Below are 22,732 nucleotides of genomic sequence, written 5' to 3'. Positions count from 1 at the left end.
ATTTATGGTAACACCATGTAAATCACTAAAAGACCATAGGAGAAGTTTTTATTATGCATTAACTCTAGCATTTCAATATGCCTAGGTGACTCACAGTATTCCTGCCTGCATTGGCAGTATGACCATCAACAGTAAGCAATTGGACAAGGAGAGCCCTGTCTCCATCTTTGCTGTGAATAAATGCTATGTCACAGTGCAGGAAGGGACTTTCTTTGATGGAAGTGGTTTTGCTGCTCTTTGTAAGTATCATTAAATGGAAGTAGTACCTTATTGAATTAATGGTAATGAAAACATACTGCTTTTAGGCCTTGCTGAAAATATATGTAATTAATATGCCCTGCATATGTATTTCTAACTGAGTTGCTCAATCCATATGTCCACAAGTGGCCATTTTTGCAAAGGGTGATCTTCCACAAGTGAAGGACCTAATCATAGAATCCTAAAATGGCTCAGGTTGGAAAAGGAGATGCCCCAGCCCTCTGACCGTCTTTGTGTCCCTTCTCTGGGGCCCACTCTAACAGATCCACATCTTTCTGGTTCTGAGTGCTCCAGACCTGGATGCAGCACTCCAGTGCTAATGATTTGGGGGAAAGAAACAAACTATCTCTTTCTTCAGCAGCTAAGAATATCTATGTTCATGATATTATGTTGAGGTCCGTAAAGTGAATTGAGACAAAAAAGATGTAGGGGAATTGTCAAATAATATGAAGCATTATATTAATTTGCACTCTTTACTGTTTCTGCAGCAAATGAGATAGAATATATTAAATCTACATGAATAAAAGAAAAAAAATTGGAAATTTATCTTTTCCAAAATGTGAATTTTGACTTTGGACAAATTACTTTGGAAAAACTTTACAGAGTTTCTACAAGATCATATCCCAACAAACTAATTTACGTGCTTTTTAGGCCTTTTAGTGAACATGTATGAATGCTACTTTGTACTGTGGTTTACAAATCTTTTATTAGAAGCTTATAACTCTTTTTCAGATAGAGAAGGTTACAAAGTCCGGTCTGATGTGAACATCACACTTGAGTTTCGTACAACAGCCATGAATGGTGTTCTCCTTGGAGTCAGCAGTGCTAAGGTTGATGCCATTGGACTGGAGATTGTAAATGGCAAGGTAGGCTGCTCTGTGCTGGCATACTCATTTCACAAGGCTTGCTTAAATGTGAGAGGCTTGAACTGCTGGGCTGTTGGGTAGCACTAAATAGACACCAGTGAAATGTGATGGAGGCAAAATGTCAGAACCAAATCCCCAGAGGTCAGTCTCAAGGTTTCTCATCATCATCATGATAAAATGTGAGATTAGCAGAAGTCACTGGAACTTTTTCCTTTTTAATTTTAATTTATGTTAACCTGCAGCCACTGTGACCTCCCGTACTAGATAATTTGTATGTTAGACTGAATATATTCCTGTCTTGCAGTTTAATGCTTTTTCTGCCATAGAGCTAAACTTGTCCTTATTAAGCATATTCTTGCATGTACAAAACACCCTGTTTTGTAATCTCTTCTTCAATATTCATGAGCAATACTCAGGGCAATTAACTCTAAATCCACTGGCCGTTATGTTCCATAAACCTTTTAACAATCAATACGTAGTACACCACTCATCTCCTGCAGTAAAAAATGCATATTTGATTGCTCTTAAGTATTTTCTTTTCTCAGAAATAGCTCATTTTTTATTCAACGCTTCCTAGCAAGAGACAGCATTAAATATAACTGCTTCTGTGGGATGTACTTTCTCTGTTGATATTTACATATTAATCCTTACCACAGAGCTGAGGAAACATCTACTGCTTTGAAAAATAAAGTCATGAAAACAAATCAATACACGTATTGGCAATGATAAGTGCTTTCAGTTCATTCTCTTTCCCTTCAACTAGATACAGTGGATCATCTTTCAGATCTTAAGTCTCAGCTTCTCTGAGAAAAGGATTTGATTGTATTTGTAAGAAACATTGAAATCCCAAGTATACAAAGCTAAGCAACAGATCACTGCATGGATGGATCTAAGTCTATTAGATTTTTAAGATACTTCAGTAAGGACTCATACTCTATCTATCAAAGTAAACATTAGCTTTGCATAATTACCAAGCATTTATTAAAATGAAAATCTCTGCACCAGCACGATTTTATTTTTATCTAGAGAAATTAGTTCTTCTATTCTTACTTTATATCTTTCTTGGCATCTGGCTGTTTATACAGGTTTTATTCCATGTCAACAATGGAGCTGGCAGAATAACAGCTACGTATGAACCAGGAGTCACAAATGGTTTATGTGATGGAAAATGGCACAGGCTTCAAGCAAACAAAAGCAAACATCGTATTTCACTGATAATTGATGGGAATTTGGTTCAAACTGATAATCCCTACGTTCAGTCAACATCTGCAGACACAAACAATCCCATTTATGTTGGAGGTTATCCTGGTAGGTACAATAATATTTCTTTTTCCTACTCTCCCTCCTGTGTGCTCGCTCTCTCATAAGAACCGGCTCCCCCAACCCCTCTCGCTCAGAGTCATAAAGTTCATGATTGAGTTATAAAACATACTTACCATTTTTCACATTGTCACTGAGGTCACAGCATATTAATATTTGTGTGTTCTGTCTTTGTGGAGGAATGCATTTAGCTGTTGTGTGTGTTGGCTAGATCAGCTGAATCATTTTACTTTCCTACACAAACCGACTCCTTAGTTCATGAGAAGGATTTCCTACGTGTGGCTTGTCTTTCACAGTCTCTCTCAGGATTAACAACATCGTTCCTGTGTATGTTCATATTTGGTTCTATTACAGCCAAATTCATATTAAGGCTTCCCTTTACTTTCATCTAAGTAAGGTTTCTACAGTGCTTTTATCTGCTTTATTTTTTGCTAATGTTCAATGTCAGGGACTGTGCAGGCAGAAGCCAAACTGAAGCAGATGCACATATACCTCCCTCAATGTGTGTGTGTTTCCTTCTGAATTAACTGCTTGTCGGTCGTAGTATGATGGTAGTATAAAAAGATAGTAACACAAAAAATATCTAATTGAAATATCTTTAAATAGTGTAACTCATTAGCTGATAATTTGAGCCAGAATAAGTTATTCATTAAGAGGGTTGAATTTGGATGATCATGAGCTTAACCTTCTTGTAGGCATATACAAATACATTTATTTATAGCCTTTTAAGTATCACATCGTTACTAAGTAGGCTTTGTATTGTTTTTAATATTCTGTACCTTTAAACATAGAATCAAATGCCCATCAAAACAGCTGTTTCAGCTTATCAGTTGAGATCTTTCCATTTGTGTGAAAATAGAGTGATGAAATCTGAAGGGCAGACTCAGCCTTTAAATATTTGGAAAGCTTTAGGGATAATAGCTTAAAACGTTACAGAGCATTCGGTTGGACAAGGTTTTGGTTCTTTATGAAAAATGAATTAATGGTAATTAACTGGATCTTAATTAGTATAGGTCTTATAGAGTGAACTTAGTGTAGAGTGAAATTTTTCACAGGTTGTATAGAAAAAAGAGTTGAACTCTGTACCACGTCTTATTTGCAAAGGGAATCCATGACGGTGTACAGCTCAGCTGTTGCTTCATATTCTGTCAGCTACAATTTTTACTCGGAAGACACATGTAAAATGGCTTTCTCCTCTCTTTTCCCCACTCTTATCTCCTGTTGTCCCCTCAGGCAATTTATTCCTGCATAAGTTGTCCCAGTGCATGGCTCATGCTTGAAGGCAACAATGCCCGTCCATGGTGGGATGTCTGAGATCATCCAAATGTGAATGGAACTTGGTGCTCCTCAGTTTTTATTTTTCTGTCTCGTTTGGGAGGGATGGGAAGCGATTAAATAGTAACCTGGATCTTTGTGTTGTTTCAGTTCATTGGAGATATGTTCTACATATTTGATATTTGTTTTCAGGTGATGTGAAGCAAAACTGTCTCACGAGCAAGAGCTCATTCCATGGCTGTTTGAGGAACCTTGTGATGAACAAGGGCCAACAGACAGAATTGTTTGACTTCAGCAAAGCTTTTGACCTGCGTGGAGTCTTTCCTCATTCCTGCCCTGGGGCTGAGCACTGAACAGCAGCAAAGCTGGTCTGGATTAGAGTGTTAATTTTTTGTTTGTTTGTTGATCTGTTATTTTTCATTCTCATTTTGTAATGAAAAGAAGGTTTTGGTGAGAACCTGCATCTCTTTGATTTTTTTTTTTCTGGTTGTTTCCAACTCAGGTCGTCTTTTTTAGTAAGAAGCTCTATGTCTGAATTTTAACTAGATTTTTTCTAAACAACAAATACCTCTACTACAATGTTAATGGCATTAATTGGGTATTTTTCTTTTGGGAATTTTTATTAATCTGTGTTTACAATATGTGTTCTCTTGATTACTTGACAGTATTTCATTTTATTGTGTCTTGGTCATTTTATAAACCGGTAATAATGTTGGATCATGTAATAAAACTACAATAAACTGCATTATTTCATGTAGCTCAGCAATCCATATATTTCAATTAGAAGAAAACAGGCCGTAAGGTTATGAAGTGAAAAGTACAAGTGCCAGCAGAGGGAGCAGGAGACTAATGGCATAATTTTGAAGGTATCAAATTCAGAGTCTAATGAATAGAATTTTCTTGTTTATAGTTTATATGGTAACCCTGATCCCTTTTCCTCCTGCTTAATATCCAGTCCTGTCCCCCATTAGCCACGTTATCTTAGGTGGATCAGCTGCAGGACAAGCAGCAACTCCCCAGCACAAAGAAGCATGTGAAATGCTGTGCTGGTGAAGAAACCATTGGGATCTGGTTTGGCAACAACTGTGTATTTTGGCAAAGAGAACTAATACATCTTTCTTGGGAAAACAGTATTTCTTACAGGATGAAAGGGAACACCTTCCATGCCCTAGTTAACAGGCCAGACAGCAGTTCTCTCTCTCTTTTCTTATTGTGTCTGTGTCTTTTTCTAAAATGACACTTCCATTCCATACACCTCCTCAAGTATACCTTGGGGGCTACACACTGAATCTGACTCAAGTAAGAATGTGTACTCATCAACTGACTGGATCACTGACCAGTGGTGAAACATGTCTGGTACTTACACATGCGTCTATAATAAATGTAGTTCTTTACAAGTCACTTCCCTCTCCTTTTTGTCTTTGAACCAGCAGAGTTTTTGTCTGTGCCTCATAATTTTGTTTGTCTTTTTCCATGCATGTTTACAGTTCCTTCCAATGTCAATATTGCTCTACTTATTTTACGGTAGTTTTTAAAAAAATACTATCTCCAATGAAACCTAAAGTACTTTGTTGCTGATTTCAGTGAGGCAGGATTATAAGTACTGTCATTTTGTTTTGTTCATTGGAGTAGTCCAAGAGAAAAGCTCCTGAAGCAAAAGTGCTCCACTTAAGCAAATGTGGCAGAATGTGGTCTTTTATCTTTCTGTGTACTTTTTCAGGTGGTATACCAACGGAATTGCCTTTGAGACAGATTCATCACACCTTTTTGCAATTTCTGTCACCTGCTTCCATCAGAAAACCATGTGTTTCACTTTGAAGAATTTTTTTGTTGTTATTGCTTTTATTTTTGACATGAATACAATACAATGGACACAATCTGCTGTACAAATAACACTAATACGTGGGCTTACTTCAACAAAACACTTAACATTATAATAAGGAGTTTAAGGGAAACGTACATGCAAACATTTTGCTTTGATTAGTGGCATTGTATTATTTTCCAGAGAAGATACACATTACTGGAACGCAATTGAAAATAAAAACTGAAACAGTGTGTTTGTATTTGTTGCCTGTTAACCACAGGATGTGATCAAATAAGGTTCACATTACAAGCAGTAATTGAGGCAACATGGTTTGGATGAAGTTTAATCCATATCCTCAAATATGTCTTTTAATGTATATTTTTAGGTAATTTCAAAATATTGCCCCTTATAAGGAGGAGCACTTTATCTATGTAAAAGAATAATGGAGAGGTGAAATTAATAATAGAAAGCTTTGGAATATTAAACTTCTAAGCCAAAATGTTTTTCCTGGAAAATGGAGAGTGAGGTAGTTTTTATTATACATAGACACAGACACATTTGCACACACGCACACATTAGCTGAATAAACAGGTTAGAGCATTCTACTCTGTTTCTGAAACCTATTTCTTGCAATACTCTCTCTGTATGTGTTGATATGCAAAATGTTGTCTTTGTAGAACCATAGAATATATAAATTGGAGTATATAAATGCTTCAGGCATCTTTGGAGTTTTTTGAACAAGTCTCTCCCTTCTTGCTACCACTTTCTTATTAATTGCTTTCAACATACGTTGTTTTGACTTCAACTGCTGTAAAGAGGAGCAAAATTCCAGATACCTCTGCTAGCATTTTGAAATCTAATGCCTCAAGTTTAAACCTCACATTTAAAAATATTGGTGAGATTGTTCACTTTGTCTGCTGCATATTAATTCAAGTTAGTGTACCACAACAACACAAAACAACTTAATGTGTAACAGTATTAACCACATTACACATGGGTCGTTAGGTCCGTTTGTATTAAAAAAAAAAACAAAACCATTCTGTTTCAGAGACAGCAGGTATTTGGCCACATTGTAATAGTCTGGGCACTGTATGTAGAATCTAGTTCATCTGCTAACATGCATGTCTTATAAAGTTATAGGCAACTTTAGTGTGAAACAACTGTTTGCAGAATGGATTTCATTACATCAGATTTGGCTTTTCTAAGTTGCAAAGTGGTAAAAGGTGAAAGTCTTTTAATAACCCTTTCTATCCCATGCAGAGTACAATGAGATTTAGGAAACCACTTTGATGCAGTCCTCAATTCAAGGTCCAGAAGTAAGTTGCTGAGTAAATTACAGCCTGAACTCTGTACATTTCTTTCCCTTGCATAGCTATTGAGAATACAGGCTGAAGGGAGTGGGCAAGACGGTGAAAGTCAATGTGTTTGAAAGTACTGTAGAAAGAGTTATCTTGTTTGCTATGACATTTCAAATTCTCTAGTTAATGTTCAGGCTTTCTGTATAGTCATAAAAGCTCTTTCGTTGGCTATAAATACAATGATGCTTAGCATTTCTATTATGCATTTTGTATTCAAAGCACTTTCCACATAAAATCCCTTTGCTGAGTTTGTCCTTCCTAAATGGATGTTTATAACTCCTGCTCTGCTCATGGAGTTCGGCTGAGAGCAGCATTTAACTCCAACTAATTCTCACATTACCTTTACGAGGAAAGTACTAGTCCTGTTTTACAGCTAAAAAAGGAGGGCAGCATAGCAGAAGGAATTCTCCATGGCCACAGAGGGAACTAAAGGAAATCAAGAACAAAGCACATGACAAAGCATTAATGCTGAGTTCTACAAGCAAACCACAGATCTCCTCTCTCTCATATATTTAAAATAAATAGTTGTCAAAATAAGCAGTGCATGTTATAATACAATAGTCCTGGTCTAAGCCTGGCTGCAACTACGCACCCATTAGTGTTATGAAAAACAAAAATTAGAAATATAAAAATTACACTGTGTTTTAAAGTGAACAAAAAATAATGTTGCTAAATTTTATCATTTTTAATCTCAAGAAAGAAAAACAGAAAGGCAGGATCTGCCCTCTGTAGACATTATTGTTGCTGGTAAAATTGCAGATTAGTTGTTGACTTCTTCCACTGAACACTGACAAAGAAAGTTAACTATGGGAGAACACAATTAACTTTGAACCAGAAGTAGGATTTCTTAAGTGTGAAAATCATCATCATAGAGCTTCAGCAGATCATCACAAGTTGCAGGCTTTCTCTGTAGGACAATGTACTTTTATGTTCACCTGGAAAATCTGTTTCAGAAAGCTTTTACATTGGTACCTGGTAACTGGAGCACCAGCTTCTGTCTCATCTGTGTGTCCAGATGATGAACAAGCCCTACTGATCACACTGTGGGTGAACCCATTGTGCAATACGTTAATTAATGTGATGACGGGGGGACATTGCGGTGTCCCTGAAGGTGTTGGTTGAAGGTGTTAGTTCCCACTTTCTTTCTAAGACAAAGATGAAAAAATACTTTCTCTTTTACGGAGCCTTGTGATTTTCCTACTTGACAAACATGCTTTGATTATATAAAGTGTAGCCCAGAGCCAGATGATTAGGTGAGGAAGGATGCTCACCCTTGTGACTGGCTGCCAACCATCCTGTCTTATATTTGCTGTGCTGAACTTTCAAGGCAGTTGCAGCCCCCTGTTCTCTTGTCATCCTATGTATTTTCATAGACTGCATGCAACCTGTAAAAGTAGCTGCAGTTTGCTATGTATTTGTAAAAACCCTAGCACAACTAGGCCTAGTCTGGCTGTGGTCTTAAGGGCTTAGTATGCAAATGTTAAATAAGTCTTAAATCCCTCTGCTCTTGGAAGCTCTTTTTCTTCTCCATGCTGTGTTACACAAGGTCTGGAAAAAGATCCTTCTTCTCAATGCAGCTGAATAGTATAAAAATTGCTTACACATCGAAGCTAAAATAAACAAAAGAAAAATAATTAGATTACAAATTAAGAAACTATAATGTTTAACGAAAAAGATGGCGTCAGTAAGTGGCACCATTAACACATAACTCATAGTGTGGCATTACACAGACTTTAATCTGAGTGTATCAAGTAAAAGATGGAGCCAGGGGATGTGCCCCTTCTCACTTAGTATTCATCTCCTGAAGCTTGTGTGTCTGACAGAAGAAGGACGGAGAAAATGTTTTGTGGCACTACAAATGCACGCAGTAATGAGATCCAGACAGACGATTTCAGAAGACTGATAGTAATATATACAGTGGTACATACGTAAAGCAGTATAGCTGTCTACACAGTAGTTCTCCCCCTTGCCTCCTTCCCCTCCTTCCCCAGCACCATGTACTCATGAGGAGTGATTGAGAGATGTAAATATTGCAGTAATGCACACTGCACAGGTTTACTTTCAGCAGAAAGGTTTGATTTTATCACACAGCTATGTCTTGGCACTGCTGCTGGTCAAGCTCCTCTGTTCCATGCTTGACAGAGTCCTTCTTCTTCTTGAATGTGATGCTTCTGTGTTATGCTGTGGCTGGTAGTGTTTCATGCATCCTCAGATGCCACTGGATACTTTCCTTTCCAAAGATCCTTGTTCTATTGCCAAGTCAGGAAACGAACAACTCCATATGCGACAGGTTGTTTTCAGTGCTTCCGTACCTTGGTCTGTCCACCTCAACTCCTGGGCCAACTGGCACAAGCACAATCCATATGAAAGCTTAACTGATGTGTTAACGTCAAATTGGCCAGAAACTGGAGTGACAATTCTTATACTGAGAGTAGTATATGATCAACATCAGTTGGACAGTATGGTAGGAAGGAATAATACCCTGTAGATAGCTACCATTTTGTTTTCATCTCTGGCAAGAGGCAAGAGCTTCTGAAAATGACAGGCATCACAGTTGTCCATTTGGCCTTTGTCCAGTACGCTGCAGCTTTGGGCTTCAGCTTGCTTTTGGTTTTATCACCCATTCCGCCTGAGGATTTGCACGGTAAACATCTAACATGTATGCGTCTGGATCCAAACAGTGCTGACCTGAAACAAAAGTTGACAGCTGTGAATGCATCTCTGATGTTCACATAGTGAGTTTTGTGTGTCAAGCTAATGTATTCTGGCTACAGATAGGGGCCTTGATAAATGTGCCAGTGATTTACTTGGTGGGATTCATAATTCACTTCCACTTCCAGGCGGGATGCCTTGCATTACACTGAGTTATGGATGAGGCATTTAGTCAAATGTTAAACAAATATTATGGTTTCTCTATAACTATTAACAACACTATTACAGCAAGTGCCACTATATATATTTTTTTTTTTTTCATTGGATGTACTAGACTGGAATTACACCTCTCTAACTCTCTAGTTTCTGTGCTATTTTTAAATGCTGAAAAAGCAACTCTGTAAACCATGTGTTCCCACCCATGTAGGAACTCACAAAGACAAATACAGACTATAGCAAGGTTTCTGGCAGTTGCTGTTTTTCTTTTTTTTTTTTTTTTAAAAAAAAAAAAGCTCTTTTAAGTCTGGCAGTTTGAAGGTTGCATGAGGTGGTGAATGGGAATTGGCTGGCTGGGGAGTCCCTGCTGCCTTTGCCACAATTTGCCTTTCACACCAAAAGAGGCATTTGGTGCTCGTTAATTGAATAATAAGGCAATAAATGCTTGAGTTAAGTTGATTTGTTGGATTACATTGGATTTATGCTGGGTTATGAAGCCATTTAACTGGTGAGGTTACGTTGCTGTGACACAAATGATGATAGTAAAATTTTTGTCCAGTTACTTATGTCGCTAGGGTCCTAATGATTTTACTCAAGTGAAAGCAATATAAATGAATTGATTGAATAAGGTTCCCTGGAACATCTAGGACTATATTAAAAACAAAACAAAACAAAAACATATAAATTAAATGTCTGGATTTTTTTGCAAGAACATGTTGGAATACTTAGGATTGTTTCAAAAGGTCTTTAGCATCTCTGTTAGGATCTCTTGGTCATCCTGTTTAACCAGCCAAAACAAACCAGTAGTCAAATTAAGCTTTGTATGAGCATAGCAATAATAAAGACTTTGGTTCTTGACTGCTGTTGAAATAAGTCTGTGGTGTTCTGTAATAATTCTACGGAAACTGTTTAGAGCTGAACCTAGAAGTAATGGGTCTCATCAGACAACTGATAAAAGACTCAGATCATGCAGAATTTCAGGATGTATGGAGAGAGAGTCAGGATTTGCAATATCAAATTAAAATCTGGTTTTTGACCTTTTTTTTGTGCGTTTGGCAAACCACTGTTGTTATTACAAAAATGTCACTGCATGAAACACAGAAGAAAAAAAAATCATTACTGCAAGGAAATCATAATATTAATAAAGCACATGTATTAATACAAATATATTACATCCATATAGGCAGGGGCCGAATTCTCCATTCCGTGTTTATATTTTGGGAGGTTAACACTTACACACAGTGAGGAAGAAACAGAAATATATTTTAGGAAAAGATGTAAGAGTGAGGTAGAATGTGTTCACAAGAGGAAGATCAAGGATCTCTTAACCATGGCCCAATTGTGAGTACGAGAGAGGTAAATGAAAGGTCAGATGAATTTGGCAGGACTACAGCGGTCGTAAGGAGTCCTGCTGAGATCTTGCCGTCAGGTCACTCTATCCTGCAGGGTGCCCCTCCAGTCATGCTGGAGTCAGCAGGCATCGTTAGGTTGATTTTAACAACTGTGGATCAGACACCTTTCCTGCAGATGGACTGGAAGGCAGGAAAGACCCAGCTGTGTGAAAACAGCACTGACCTGAGGTGTTTTAGGAGGCTAAGGACATTCAGAGTTCAATCTGCAAATAGGAGACCTACCTATGTTTCCTCCAACTTCATGTAAACTTTGGATCTGGCCTCTCATGTTCTGTGAAGATCCACGGCTAGGAGAGAAAAAAAGGTTCAGTTTGCTTTTTGTGTTATAACTTCTGCCCTATCAACTGTCATCTATATTAAGCAGAAAATTGATATTTTTTCCCTCCTCTGGTGAATTTACTCATCAAACGCAAGGACTTCTACCAAACAGAGCAGAATATATCTGCTGCAGAGGCAGTTTACTATGTCACAGTTAACTAAGCTTTCTATTATACTGTTTATTATTTATTTAAAGAATAGAATTATGTGATAACATTGGAAGATTCTGCAGGAAAGACATTCAAACACAATTTGCCATTTCCCATAGCTGCTAACAATTACTACTTTACAGAAATAAAATCATCAACATTTTATGGGCAGATGTAATACAATCTCTTTGTATTTATGCGGAAAGCCTATATGTTTCTGGTGGTGGCATAACAGAGGGCAGATTGATTCTGTGTGGAAGCCAATTATTAAGTAAACTATAAAGAATAAAATCAGTGGTTAAATTTTCTTTGACGGATGTAACCATGAATTAGCAATTTTAGAATATAAAAAGAATTCTTGTAACACAATGAGTCTCTGAAAAGGGGACTATCTATTTGTTAATGGTTCTGGCATTACTGTTCAGGAAAAACAAAATGTTCTGTTTTACCCACCTGTTTTCACAGTGGAATCGAGCCAGGATGTCTTTGGCTTTTGTTTGGCTGTTGAGTTGAATTGCCATAGAGACTTTTGAATGCAGTGGTGCATAAACTCTTATCACCCCCTCGGGTATGTCAGACTGCAAGTATGGGGGAAAAGTGACAGCTCCCTAAAGTGAATATTCAGTAGAGTAAGTCTAAGGCACATGTTACTGTAACTCCGATCAGAAGCAGTTCTGCAGCTTTTTTGAGGTTGCTTGCAAAAATCACAGGCATAGATTCACTTAATTATCCAAAAAACAATTTTATAATCATATAATTGCACATTTGTAGATACAGTATGGTAAGATACAACACAAAGACAAAAACTCCTTGGCAAACATCACAGAAATGCATGCAGAATAAAGTACAGCCCTTGAATTTTAATTGCCTGCAATAATAGTTTGAATCAAGTTGTTGTCTGAGATTTTTAAAGTTATTCTTTTAACATTGTTCAGTGGACCAACAGCTTATTTAAAAATATATAAAAATGTATAGGAATGCCTTCCCTTTCCCTTAAAAGCTGAAATTCTCTCAATGCATGAAGATCCAGTCTGTTTCCACCTTCTAGAGCTTCAGCTACATCGAAGCTTACGTACAGTAAAATATTGAAGTACCATATGGTTTCCGTTAATTTGCAATTTGACCTTGTGTAGGGTTCAAAGAATCATCTATGAAGTTTATGCACTCTTCCATGATTAATGGCAGATAAATCAATTAGCAAGGTTTGCATTCCAGTGCTAATCCAGTTAATACCATGCTGAGCAGAGCACAATAGTCTCTCCAGTTTCTGCTGCTGTGTAATTTAGGACATCTGAGACCTGGGGTTTGTGTTAAGTGCTCTCAAAATTCAACTCAGTTATCCAAACAGAGTTTGCTTCCAATTTACCCTTCATATTTCAGCTACCTGCCATGGCTAGTCTCCTTTTTACTAGATGCAAAACCAATTACTACAATCAATGAACTTGTCTTTCCAAAGGTGCGGGGCTACAGTAATGCACTCTCCTTAGAAGCTCTCATTGTGCTCGCTCCAGAGTGAGGACGGTTTTGGCACAGAGTAACCTAGACCTATTTTTTAAACAAACACTTATGTCTGTATCTGCATCATAAACGTATATCCTCCCCACAGCACATTTCAGACAGTGCCAGCAAATGAATTCTCCAAAAAGCTGAATTAGCACCTATTCACCATTCACACATATCCTCTATTTCTATTTTTTTCCAAATGCTCCCTTCTGCAATTTCTGTGTTGTCTGTGTTAGGTGGTTTATTCTCTATTTCTCACAATCTCTTAATACCACTCCTTCCTACTTTGTCGTCTCTTTTTTTCCTTCCAGCCTATCCTCTGATATCTGTAGGGGCCTCAACCAGTGCCTTGATTACTCCTCTTGTAATTCACCTATCTCCATTCTTTTAAATCACCATGAAAGAACGTAAAGGCCTCTGTTTTGGTTGCCAAAGGTAGTTACTACATGGTGGTACCACATGAAAGCTGCTATAGGGACTGCATATGTTGCACAGATGTGTACAACTTGCCAAGTTGCCTGGTTTATATGTTACACTTAACAAGTATGTTCATCTGAGGTGTCTGTTGAAGTAGTGTTCCTCAAGTAAGTTCTTAAACTCTACATCCAGTTGGTGGAGAAAAGCTGGTGGTTTTAAGACAACCAGAGGAAGATCTTTGTATCAGACTTTCCTAAGCCTGAACTGGACCTGGAGCTCTGGAAGTCCTCCAAGGTATCCACCTCTCTCCTCTGACTATCTGGTGAATAGAGACCTGAGAACTACTTCATCAGATGCTTAAAATTTAGACCTAGTTTTGGTGTCTATGTAGGGCAAACTGGATTTTCTTTCTGCTTAGGAAGTTAGTGTAAAGCTGTAAAATCAAAACTTGCAAGGAGAATATCGAGTGTTCTGGGCCAGAGCATGAGTAAGTGCAACTACTAATATGGACCATCATATTACCCAACTACAGATCCATGCATTTATAGAATATCTACAGGTCTGTAAAGGACCATCTACATATGATCATTTTCTTATAAAACATGTACAAAAACATCACGTGTGTAACAGTTTATAACTTGGAAATTTCAGAAATCATTCTGCGTGCATCACCTTTTCTCAATCAATCCCCAGTGTTTTGTCTTATCAAAATATTGGGATGGGAAGCACATCTTTCAAGATAGCTCCCAAATCACAAAATCACAGAATGTTATGGATTGGAATCAGCTTATTTGTATGGCAAAATATACAAGCTGTTGTCTGACTGGAAAGTTAAGGGACGTTCTATTTTAAAGGTTTGTATAAAACCCACTATTCTAACACTTTCACTCATACTGGTTTTCTCTATTAAAATACACTTGATTTACATATAGTTAAAGAATTTATCTACTACATTGACCATAATTTCTTGAGAGCAAGTTCCCTATGTATGAGGAACTGCATAGGCAAATAATAATGTTGACAATCACTACTATGGTGAAGAGAGCATATATGGCAAAAGAGATGCAATAAGCAAACTTAAGTCAGCCACTTAGAAAGGGCAAAGGGGTGGATTATGTAGATTCGGCAGAGTTAAGGAGAAAGGCAGAATGAAAGTCTGATGTTGGTCTAACACACCCCAGATGGCAGCACTTAGAATAGAAATAAAATTTGAAGACATATTTAAAGAAGCAGTAGCTTTATAACACCTCTATAGGAATTTCCTCCCCACACCCCAGAAGCTTTTATGAGATAACAGAGGAGGGATGTTAGTTAAAGCTGACATTTGGATATGTTACATTTTTATCACACCTCTGGTCTTTCAGGTCTCTCCCGCTCCATGGTCTTTCTCCTCAGAAGTTTTCTCACTCCTTTGTCAAACATCAGCTGCCTCTTGCTGTTGTTTATTGCTGCCTCATTCATTTTTCTCACTTGGGAAATCAGGAAGGATGGGACCTAAAGGGAGGAAAACAGAGCTGAGAATAAACAGTTGATTTTCCCCCTCCTAAAACTGGTGTTTGGTCTTCAAAAAGTTACCAAATTTCATGTATCAGAAGCTCTATTTATTACTGCAAGATACATGGGTTTAGCAGCTCCCCCTAACAACCCACCTTTGGTGGTTCATCTTTCATTCCATATCAATCTTTTTAGTGATGTTTGCCATGGTAGGAACTTTATTACGAAGCTGTCTTTGCAATCTACATCATAACTTCCCTTTTTCATGAGGAAAAGAGTTAAGACCGTCATCATCTTCACACCAACTTTCAGAAGTCTAGCAAGTAGTATACACTTTTGGCCCGTATTTTGATAGACTAGACTTTAAACAGTCATTTCATTTGATTCAAGTGTAGATATCTCACCTAGGCATCTAGATTAAATCATTCTCCTATACATTCTCCTATAAAATAATTGGTGTGGGATAGGTACCTCTACAGGGCAATTCATGCAAAAGGGAATGTCTTAGATAGGCAAGGTAAATATCCTTCCAGAGGTACCTACCACTTTATCTCATTCTAGATATGTAAGACTCCAGCCAGTTACTAAAGAATAGTTAAATCTTTCTCAGAAAGAAGCTCAGTTTAGTCTGTTTTCTACAGTTCTGCTGTATATAGCAAAATCCTTCCCTGTACTGGAACCAAAAGAGGGAACCAGCATTACTCACTGTCCACAGGATGTCCTGGTACCGAATTAAAAGCCGCACAATATGCGCTGTGGTGGCAGCTGCTTGCATTTCTTGTTGGTTTGCACGTTTCCCTTTGTAGATGAAGAGGTTTGGTGCAACTATCATAGAAACATTCCACAAATTCATTTTATTCTTTCCTTCATTAGCAACCACCTTCTTCAGGAACTGAAGAAAGGCCTGGAAAAACAACACTTATTATGCTCAGACTCTCAAAATATTTTACCCAAATGAAGTATTTTCAGATGCACTACCTATATGGCTAGAAAGCTGCCATGTTTGCACTTGGAGGTGAAATTTAGGGGGTTTTGTATTCTAATTTGGATTTCTTGCTGTCACAGTTACAACATCAACCACAGAGAAATAGTTCAGCAAAATACATTTTTATAAATTATGTACCACTTAGAGCATAATCCCAAATCCATAGAAGTCAAGTACAGTATCAGTAGTAAGGCTCTGAACCCTGTAGTACACGAAAGCTAAAAGGGTGTTGCAATGGAATAATTAATTTCTTCATAGGTTTCAAAGTGTCCGTTTTGATCTATCTGGTCACGATTTTATATGTTACCATCATCAGGGTGATCAGTGTCTCTTCAAATGTGCACCAGTCCTATATGTGATATAATCTGAGGCACTTCTGCCAGCAACCCCCAGACTTTTGTTCTGGGATAATGAAAGCAAGAAGCACTCAGTGGTTATTCTCTGACGTCACTTCTGCACATGCATGGCAGACTCAAAGGAAACTAGTTTCCCTTTTGGGCAGTTTATCCAGAATTTTACTTGTGTGACTGAATAGGATGGATTGTAGCTGTGGCTAGAGTTGGGGTCTCCCAGTGAGTCCTTTTGCAAGACAACACCATTAAAACCAATATCTTTGTATCCTGACATTGCTACTGAAACATTTTTACAAACCAAGGGATTAAAAAACAGAAAATGTGTTGGAGAAATTTCTAAAATCTCATTATAGATTGCAAGTAGAGACACACTCAGTTTTGTCATCATTTCTATTTTAGTATAAAAGCCTACCAATAATTAAAGCCACTCTTCTAGCATGTTTTACATATAGGGCTCCATATCTGTACGGACTTTTTTACAAGAAATAACTCCCATTGTTCACAGATGACTGGCAAGACCTTCAAACACTTGGAAGATGGTTGTTATTCACGTCCTACACCCATGAATAAATACAAGTAAATAAAGTACCTGGTTTCATAGAATCATAGAATCATAGAATTGTTTGGGGTGGAAGGGCACTTCCAACTCCCCTGCCTTGGTCATCAAGGGACATCTCCCACCAGACCATGTTGCTCAAAGCTCCAGCTAACCTGGCTTTAAACACTTCCAGGGACAGGGCATCCACAACTTCTCTAGGCAACCTGCTGCAGTGCCTCACCATCTTCAAAGTAAAGATTTTTTTCCTAATATCTAATCTAAATCTACCCTTTTTTAGTTTAAAGACATTAACCCTTGTCCTATCACTACACTTCCTGACAAAGAGTCTCTCTCCAGCTTTCCTCTAGGCACCCTTTAGGTACTGGAAGTGTTCATAAAACTATATCTAAACTAACCAACAGGAGTTCTTCTTGGGTTGGGAACCTGCAGGGTCTTCATGAGAAGGGGACCTGATAAAACATCTGTGGCTCCCTGGTAACTCATTCACCCAGGTTTTCTTTAAGTGGAAACAAGTCCAAAGACCCAGACTGTGTCTCTTAGGGTCAGAGCACAGCTCTAACCAGATCTGGGAGCTCCCCACCACCCCAAATGCTTGTAGGCACAGTGTTTGTATCATGGAATGGTACAGGGATGTGGGCATTGGATTGTGAAGCAAAACAGCTGAGGCTGAGGCCCTGACATTCGTGCTGTAGATACATATTTCAGGAGTTTTTACTTTGGATTACCTCCTTCAGTCTGGTCCAGTGAACTGGAAGCCCTTCAGCCCTCGGGGTGCTCTAGGCGAGCTCCTTGGGGACAGCTTCTCTTTTAATTTCAACCTAGAGAATTCCAGTTATACAGAACCCTCAGGAACTGAACCTTATTTTCCCAAACTATCCAAGGAACATGCCTCTTTTAAAAGGATGCTTCAAGATAAATGATCTCTGGGAGCCATTTACTAACATTTGGAGTTGGATACCTTCAGTAACTATTTCTAATTGCTTGTAAAAGAAATGACAGCTAGGGAATTTGATCACCTTTTCAAGAAAATTATAAGAAACACAGATGAATACTTTCATGGTGCAACTTCTGATCATTGACTGTTAAGAGAAAAAAAACCACAAAACTGGCTCTCATTTAGAAGTCAAAGGCACCACAGATGGCAGGTGATACCAAATAAAGAACTTACCTTGGCTGTGTCCCTGTTGGCTTCAGGCAGCAGCATGATCAACAGATGCAAAGCTTGGAGCTGTAACTTGATCTTGGAGATTTCTAAGAACATGAACAATTATATTTTTCAAATCCCAGTTACAATTGGTTTGATCTAAAAACCTGGTTGGTCAGCAGTTCTAGAAACACAGCAATGACTAGCCAGTTCAGATTAACATGTTTAGCTATTGACTAACAACAACTTTTTTCCCAAACATAAATTGGGTTTAATGAGTGGGTTTTTCCTTAACATCTGGGATCTTTGTCACAGACAGAGACAAGGCTATATAAAATTCTGTCTAAATAACAAGGACCCAATATTTTTCAGTGCTAATCAGATTCCCTCTGATATCTGGGTCAGAATGTGTTGTACAGGGATCAAGTAGTTTCCACCCTTTCAAACTGAAATTGTTTTCAGAAAATTTTCATACTAATATTGTTGAGTATTTTGCTGAATGCTTATGTTATTAGAGTGGAGACTGATTGTTCATAACTTAAAAAAAATATTTGTTCCAAATCTAGCACTCTAGCTAAATGTCAGTTACAAAATGCAATAATGAGTTGCGATGGAGAAGATGGGAATGGAATACACTAACTCTCATCCACTTCCACTCTGGGAGGGTGAGTGAGGTTGGGGGAAAATCAAAAGTGTGATGTGGATAACGTGTCTATTAGTAAGAAGAACAGTCACTTTATTTTGCACAGATACCTCCTGTTCAGTCTTCACCACACTGGAAAGTGGTCATCACTGCATTCAGTCTGGGTCTCATAAGGAGCATACTTAATTACGTGAAGGATGCAGCAAGGGGTCACCTCTCCATGCCCTTTAAGCTACCTCATGGAGACAGAAAATTTGGCCGCAGCCTTATATAAAGGTTCTAATTTTTCTGTACCAGTCTGCCGAATAAATTCACCATCCTGATAGTCTCACTCTGTCCTAGCTCAAGTGAATTTACAATAAAGTCAATAGGTATTGCAGGGTACTACTGCACTCTTCCTGGAATGGAAATGAACGAAATGTACTCCAAATAAGACGGCGTGTGTACACTGTAAACAAAAACAGATGGCCTGAAGCCATCTGTGATCGCATGCATCTTGTATGAATATTCTGACCTCAACATAAACTTTAAGAAAAATAATAGATCTAACAGAATATTAACTAAAAGGAAGTGACTTGAACTTACCTTGCAGAAATTTTCATTTATGAAATCTGTGATTTGTGTGAATTAACCTACATATGAAAGATATTGCTCAACCATTGTTTGTTCAAAGGGTTAAAATCTCACACTAAACAGTTGTGTCACTCACACAATGAATCTATACTATAGGCTAAATACACAGATTTTTTTATTTTTTTTCCCCGTCTAAAAAGGAACGGTTGCAGAAAAATTAAATGCTTAGGCCACTCAGTAGATCTTTTTTTCTTTCTACTTCTGCACTGCTGCAATTTATCAACATCAGTTCATAAAAACTCCTTTTCTACCTACTTTCCACTAAAGTGATAAAAGCAGGCAGATATTCCACTGTGAAGAGCGGGCTTGGGAGTTCTCTTATAAACATTTTCAGCAGTCCTGCTGCATCATTGTTTCGTACTTGGTCCCAGTCAAAAGTGTCTTCATAAAATTTTGCCTCCAGTTCTTGATGAAGATTCTGAAAGATAAGAGGAACATCTGACCTTCAGTCATTGCTTCTAACCTGGCAATCTGAGATCACTTCAGAAATCTTTTTACAAACAACAGGCATGTTTATACCACAGTTGAATTAAAGTAGCCCTAAACCAGTAGTGGTCCTGGTACAGCTGTGTGGAGTTCAGAGCAGGTTAACAAGACAGATTCCTGGGGATATTTTGCAATGCAGGCTAAATTTTGTTTGCTATAGCTAGATCTCTGCCAGTGACATATTTGACATATTAAAATACTCATCCAGAGGTTTTGACCCTTAAATCACAAAGGAGTTGGCATGTTCTTCCTCACTGCCAGTGAAATTGCTAGACAATCTGTTGGCATCCTAGTCCAGGGGCCCTGAGCAAATGGTTTGAACTTCATGACTTCCTGTCTTTAGAAGGATATTTTCTTTTAGGTTAGTGATAATTAAATTTGATCACTTTGTAAAAAAATGAAGGTAGCAAATCATCATCAAATTATCAGAAAAACTACACTTGATGCATGTTAAAACAAACAAACAAACAAACAAAACAAAACAAAACAAAAACAAACACCTCAAAAGCCCAAGAGAGAGTTCAGATAGAATTGCTTATACTGTTTTGGGTGCATATCTAATCCTGTTGTTCTCCATGTTAGCATCTTGCTCTATAACCAAGGTATATTTAGCTCTGGAGGGTAACAAATCAATGTTTCATATGTGTAAGAATGGGAAATATTCAGTAAAGTTCCTATTAGGAGCAGAATTTGGCTTCAAACCCAGATCACTGTTTGGAAAATGTAAGCTCTGTCAGAAAGTTTTTGGCTAAATAAGATTGAAGGAAGTCCTTGTAATGTAAGGATATCCATAAATAATACAGCTTTCACAATTATTACTGGCCATATGCTGCCTTATCCATAAGAAGCCTGTTAATGTTTTTTTTTGTGAGACTGTTTTTGACAAAATACATCTGTAGCTGATATTCAAGTTTCAGATCATGCTTTTGTCAAATATACATTACTACTATGAAAAAAAAAAGCCAACAAAACAAAATAAAACAAAACACAACAAACAACAACAACAAAAACCAGTCCATTTGGACAGAAAAGCTTTCAAAAATGAATTCTGTTTACCATGCCTCACTTGAATGGAAGGAAATTACATATCAAATATGGTCACACATAATGAAGTGAAATGGCTGGCACAAAAGGAAATAGAGACTCATTCAGGATTTGGTATATAATGTTACAATCTCATTTTTACCAGCACATTTTACTTCTTGTAATCTGGGCTATCTCAGCTTCCTCTGTTCACATCCTTTGCCCATAAACCATACAAACACCTGGATTAAATTTTCTCTTGGTAACTGACTGGGAAATGTGGAACAGAACTCCTCACCTTATCAAAATCACAAGAGGAGAGAAGAACTACTTTCCATGTTTCTGCTGAGAAAGCAGTAGAAATACAAAGAAAAACTTTTGAAACATGTACATATATGTGTACATATATGTGTACATATATGTACAGGTAAGAATAGATAGAGATAGATATTTATACATAGAAACATACACACACACACAGACACATGCATCTAAGTGCTTTCAAAAACTTTTTGGCCACTTTTTTACCATGGCTGATCCCACGGTAGATTATTGTGCAGTTTTGGTTCACTGGAGCTTTCGTTACAAACTAAATTAGAGACTAGATTAGAGAGGAAAAGTTGTATTTATTTCTCCTATTCTTTGTTTTATAGAAGAGTAACCTTTAATTGCTTCCATATGCCTTTTCTTCTCCAAACAAGAATGAAATAAAATTGGAATGCCCTCAAATCCTAATGTCATAATAATGTATGAAGGCTTTGAAGGATGAAATCTGGATCTACTTTGAAAAAAAAAACCCTCTCTCTTGCTGGTTGGATTGTTGGACAGACTTAAATGAAGCCAAAACTCAAATAATTTAAAACATTTATGTGGGCAGTTTGACTTACCACCCAGTACAGGAAAGTTACAGATGAACTCATATCTCATAGCATCTCCCTGGGTAAAGGCTGTGAATAAGGAGTGAACAAGACACAGCACAGTACATGCAAAGAACAAGAAAGTCATTTAATTAGGTAGAGCACAGCCCTGCTGTGTAATCTCCCCAAAGACATCTGAGAAATTTGAGATTGTGTGAAATAATACTCTAAAAGTATTTATATGAAAAAATGAGGAAGCTGACAAGTACAGGACAAATTAGGAGTTCTCTTCTTCAAGATGTGGCACTTTGCAAGGTACTGAATACTTTTATCAATCCAGAAAGACAAAAGGAGTTAGGATGCCACTGCCTATCTTTGGTGCATTTCACATGATGCTGCTTTTTCTTGTACAGTCACTTTTGATGATACCCAGCCCATCAGTGTTTAGTAATCCCCAACATTAGTTTTTGCGCATGTGCCACCAGGCTGAGCCTTCCTGCTTCAGAAAGCAAGAATAGCTATCTTGAGGGTGAGAAAGTGTGAATGGGAGGTTATCACAATAAGGAGTTGCTAGATTTGGATTAAAAAAAAATATGGAAAAGAGATAGATGCTTCAAAGCCCAGAAAACAAAAACAAAAACAAAAACAATACACCTTCATTTCCTATCTTGCCTCTGGCACAGGCCTTCAGCTTCTAGAATAAAGTTGGTCTGGAGGAACATTTCCAAGTGTTACTGCACTGTAGTGGCAGAGCCAAGGTTATTGGCTACCAGCTAGCCTGTGTTCATGGCCTGCAAATAGCCTGTGAAAATACAGCATTCTAGGCTGCCAAACAGTGAAGACAGGTCAAAATTCTCTCACTTGGAACATGAAATCGTAAGATCACAGAAGACAAATGAGAAATAAAATGACACAAAGGTTAAAATGACATAGAATAAGATCTTAAGTTAGCTCAGCTTGACAACTCTGGATTTCTGAAATAAATTAAAAAGGAGATAAGATCACAG

At 37.7% G+C, this 22,732-nt stretch overlaps 2 protein-coding genes across 7 annotated transcripts in view; one reads left to right on the top strand and one right to left on the bottom strand.

Moving 5' to 3' along the window:
• The window catches only part of LAMA1 (laminin subunit alpha 1), a 105,536-nt gene extending 101,060 nt beyond the window's left edge, over nucleotides 1-4,476 (top strand). For all 3 annotated transcript variants that reach the window (XM_083822695.1, XM_083822696.1, XM_083822697.1), the window contains 4 exons: nucleotides 86-239; nucleotides 991-1,124; nucleotides 2,210-2,432; nucleotides 3,912-4,476. In XM_083822695.1, coding sequence (XP_083678821.1) covers nucleotides 86-239; nucleotides 991-1,124; nucleotides 2,210-2,432; nucleotides 3,912-4,072 — 672 coding nt within the window. In that variant the 3' untranslated portion in view covers nucleotides 4,073-4,476. The remainder of the gene's footprint in view (nucleotides 1-85; nucleotides 240-990; nucleotides 1,125-2,209; nucleotides 2,433-3,911) is intronic.
• The window catches only part of ARHGAP28 (Rho GTPase activating protein 28), an 80,985-nt gene continuing 62,352 nt past the window's right edge, over nucleotides 4,100-22,732 (bottom strand). For all 4 annotated transcript variants that reach the window (XM_083822699.1, XM_083822698.1, XM_083822701.1 and 1 more), the window contains 7 exons: nucleotides 19,615-19,777; nucleotides 18,108-18,190; nucleotides 15,749-15,946; nucleotides 14,899-15,042; nucleotides 12,082-12,236; nucleotides 11,384-11,448; nucleotides 4,100-9,569 (listed from right to left, as the gene is read on the bottom strand). In XM_083822699.1, the coding sequence (XP_083678825.1) occupies nucleotides 9,478-9,569; nucleotides 11,384-11,448; nucleotides 12,082-12,236; nucleotides 14,899-15,042; nucleotides 15,749-15,946; nucleotides 18,108-18,190; nucleotides 19,615-19,777 (900 nt within the window). In that variant the 3' untranslated portion in view covers nucleotides 4,100-9,477. The remainder of the gene's footprint in view (nucleotides 9,570-11,383; nucleotides 11,449-12,081; nucleotides 12,237-14,898; nucleotides 15,043-15,748; nucleotides 15,947-18,107; nucleotides 18,191-19,614; nucleotides 19,778-22,732) is intronic.

The sequence above is a fragment of the Anser anser genome, assembly GCF_964211835.1.
Source record: "Anser anser genome assembly, chromosome: 2".
Taxonomy (NCBI): domain Eukaryota; kingdom Metazoa; phylum Chordata; class Aves; order Anseriformes; family Anatidae; genus Anser; species Anser anser.
This window is presented reverse-complemented; position numbering and strand designations above follow the sequence as displayed.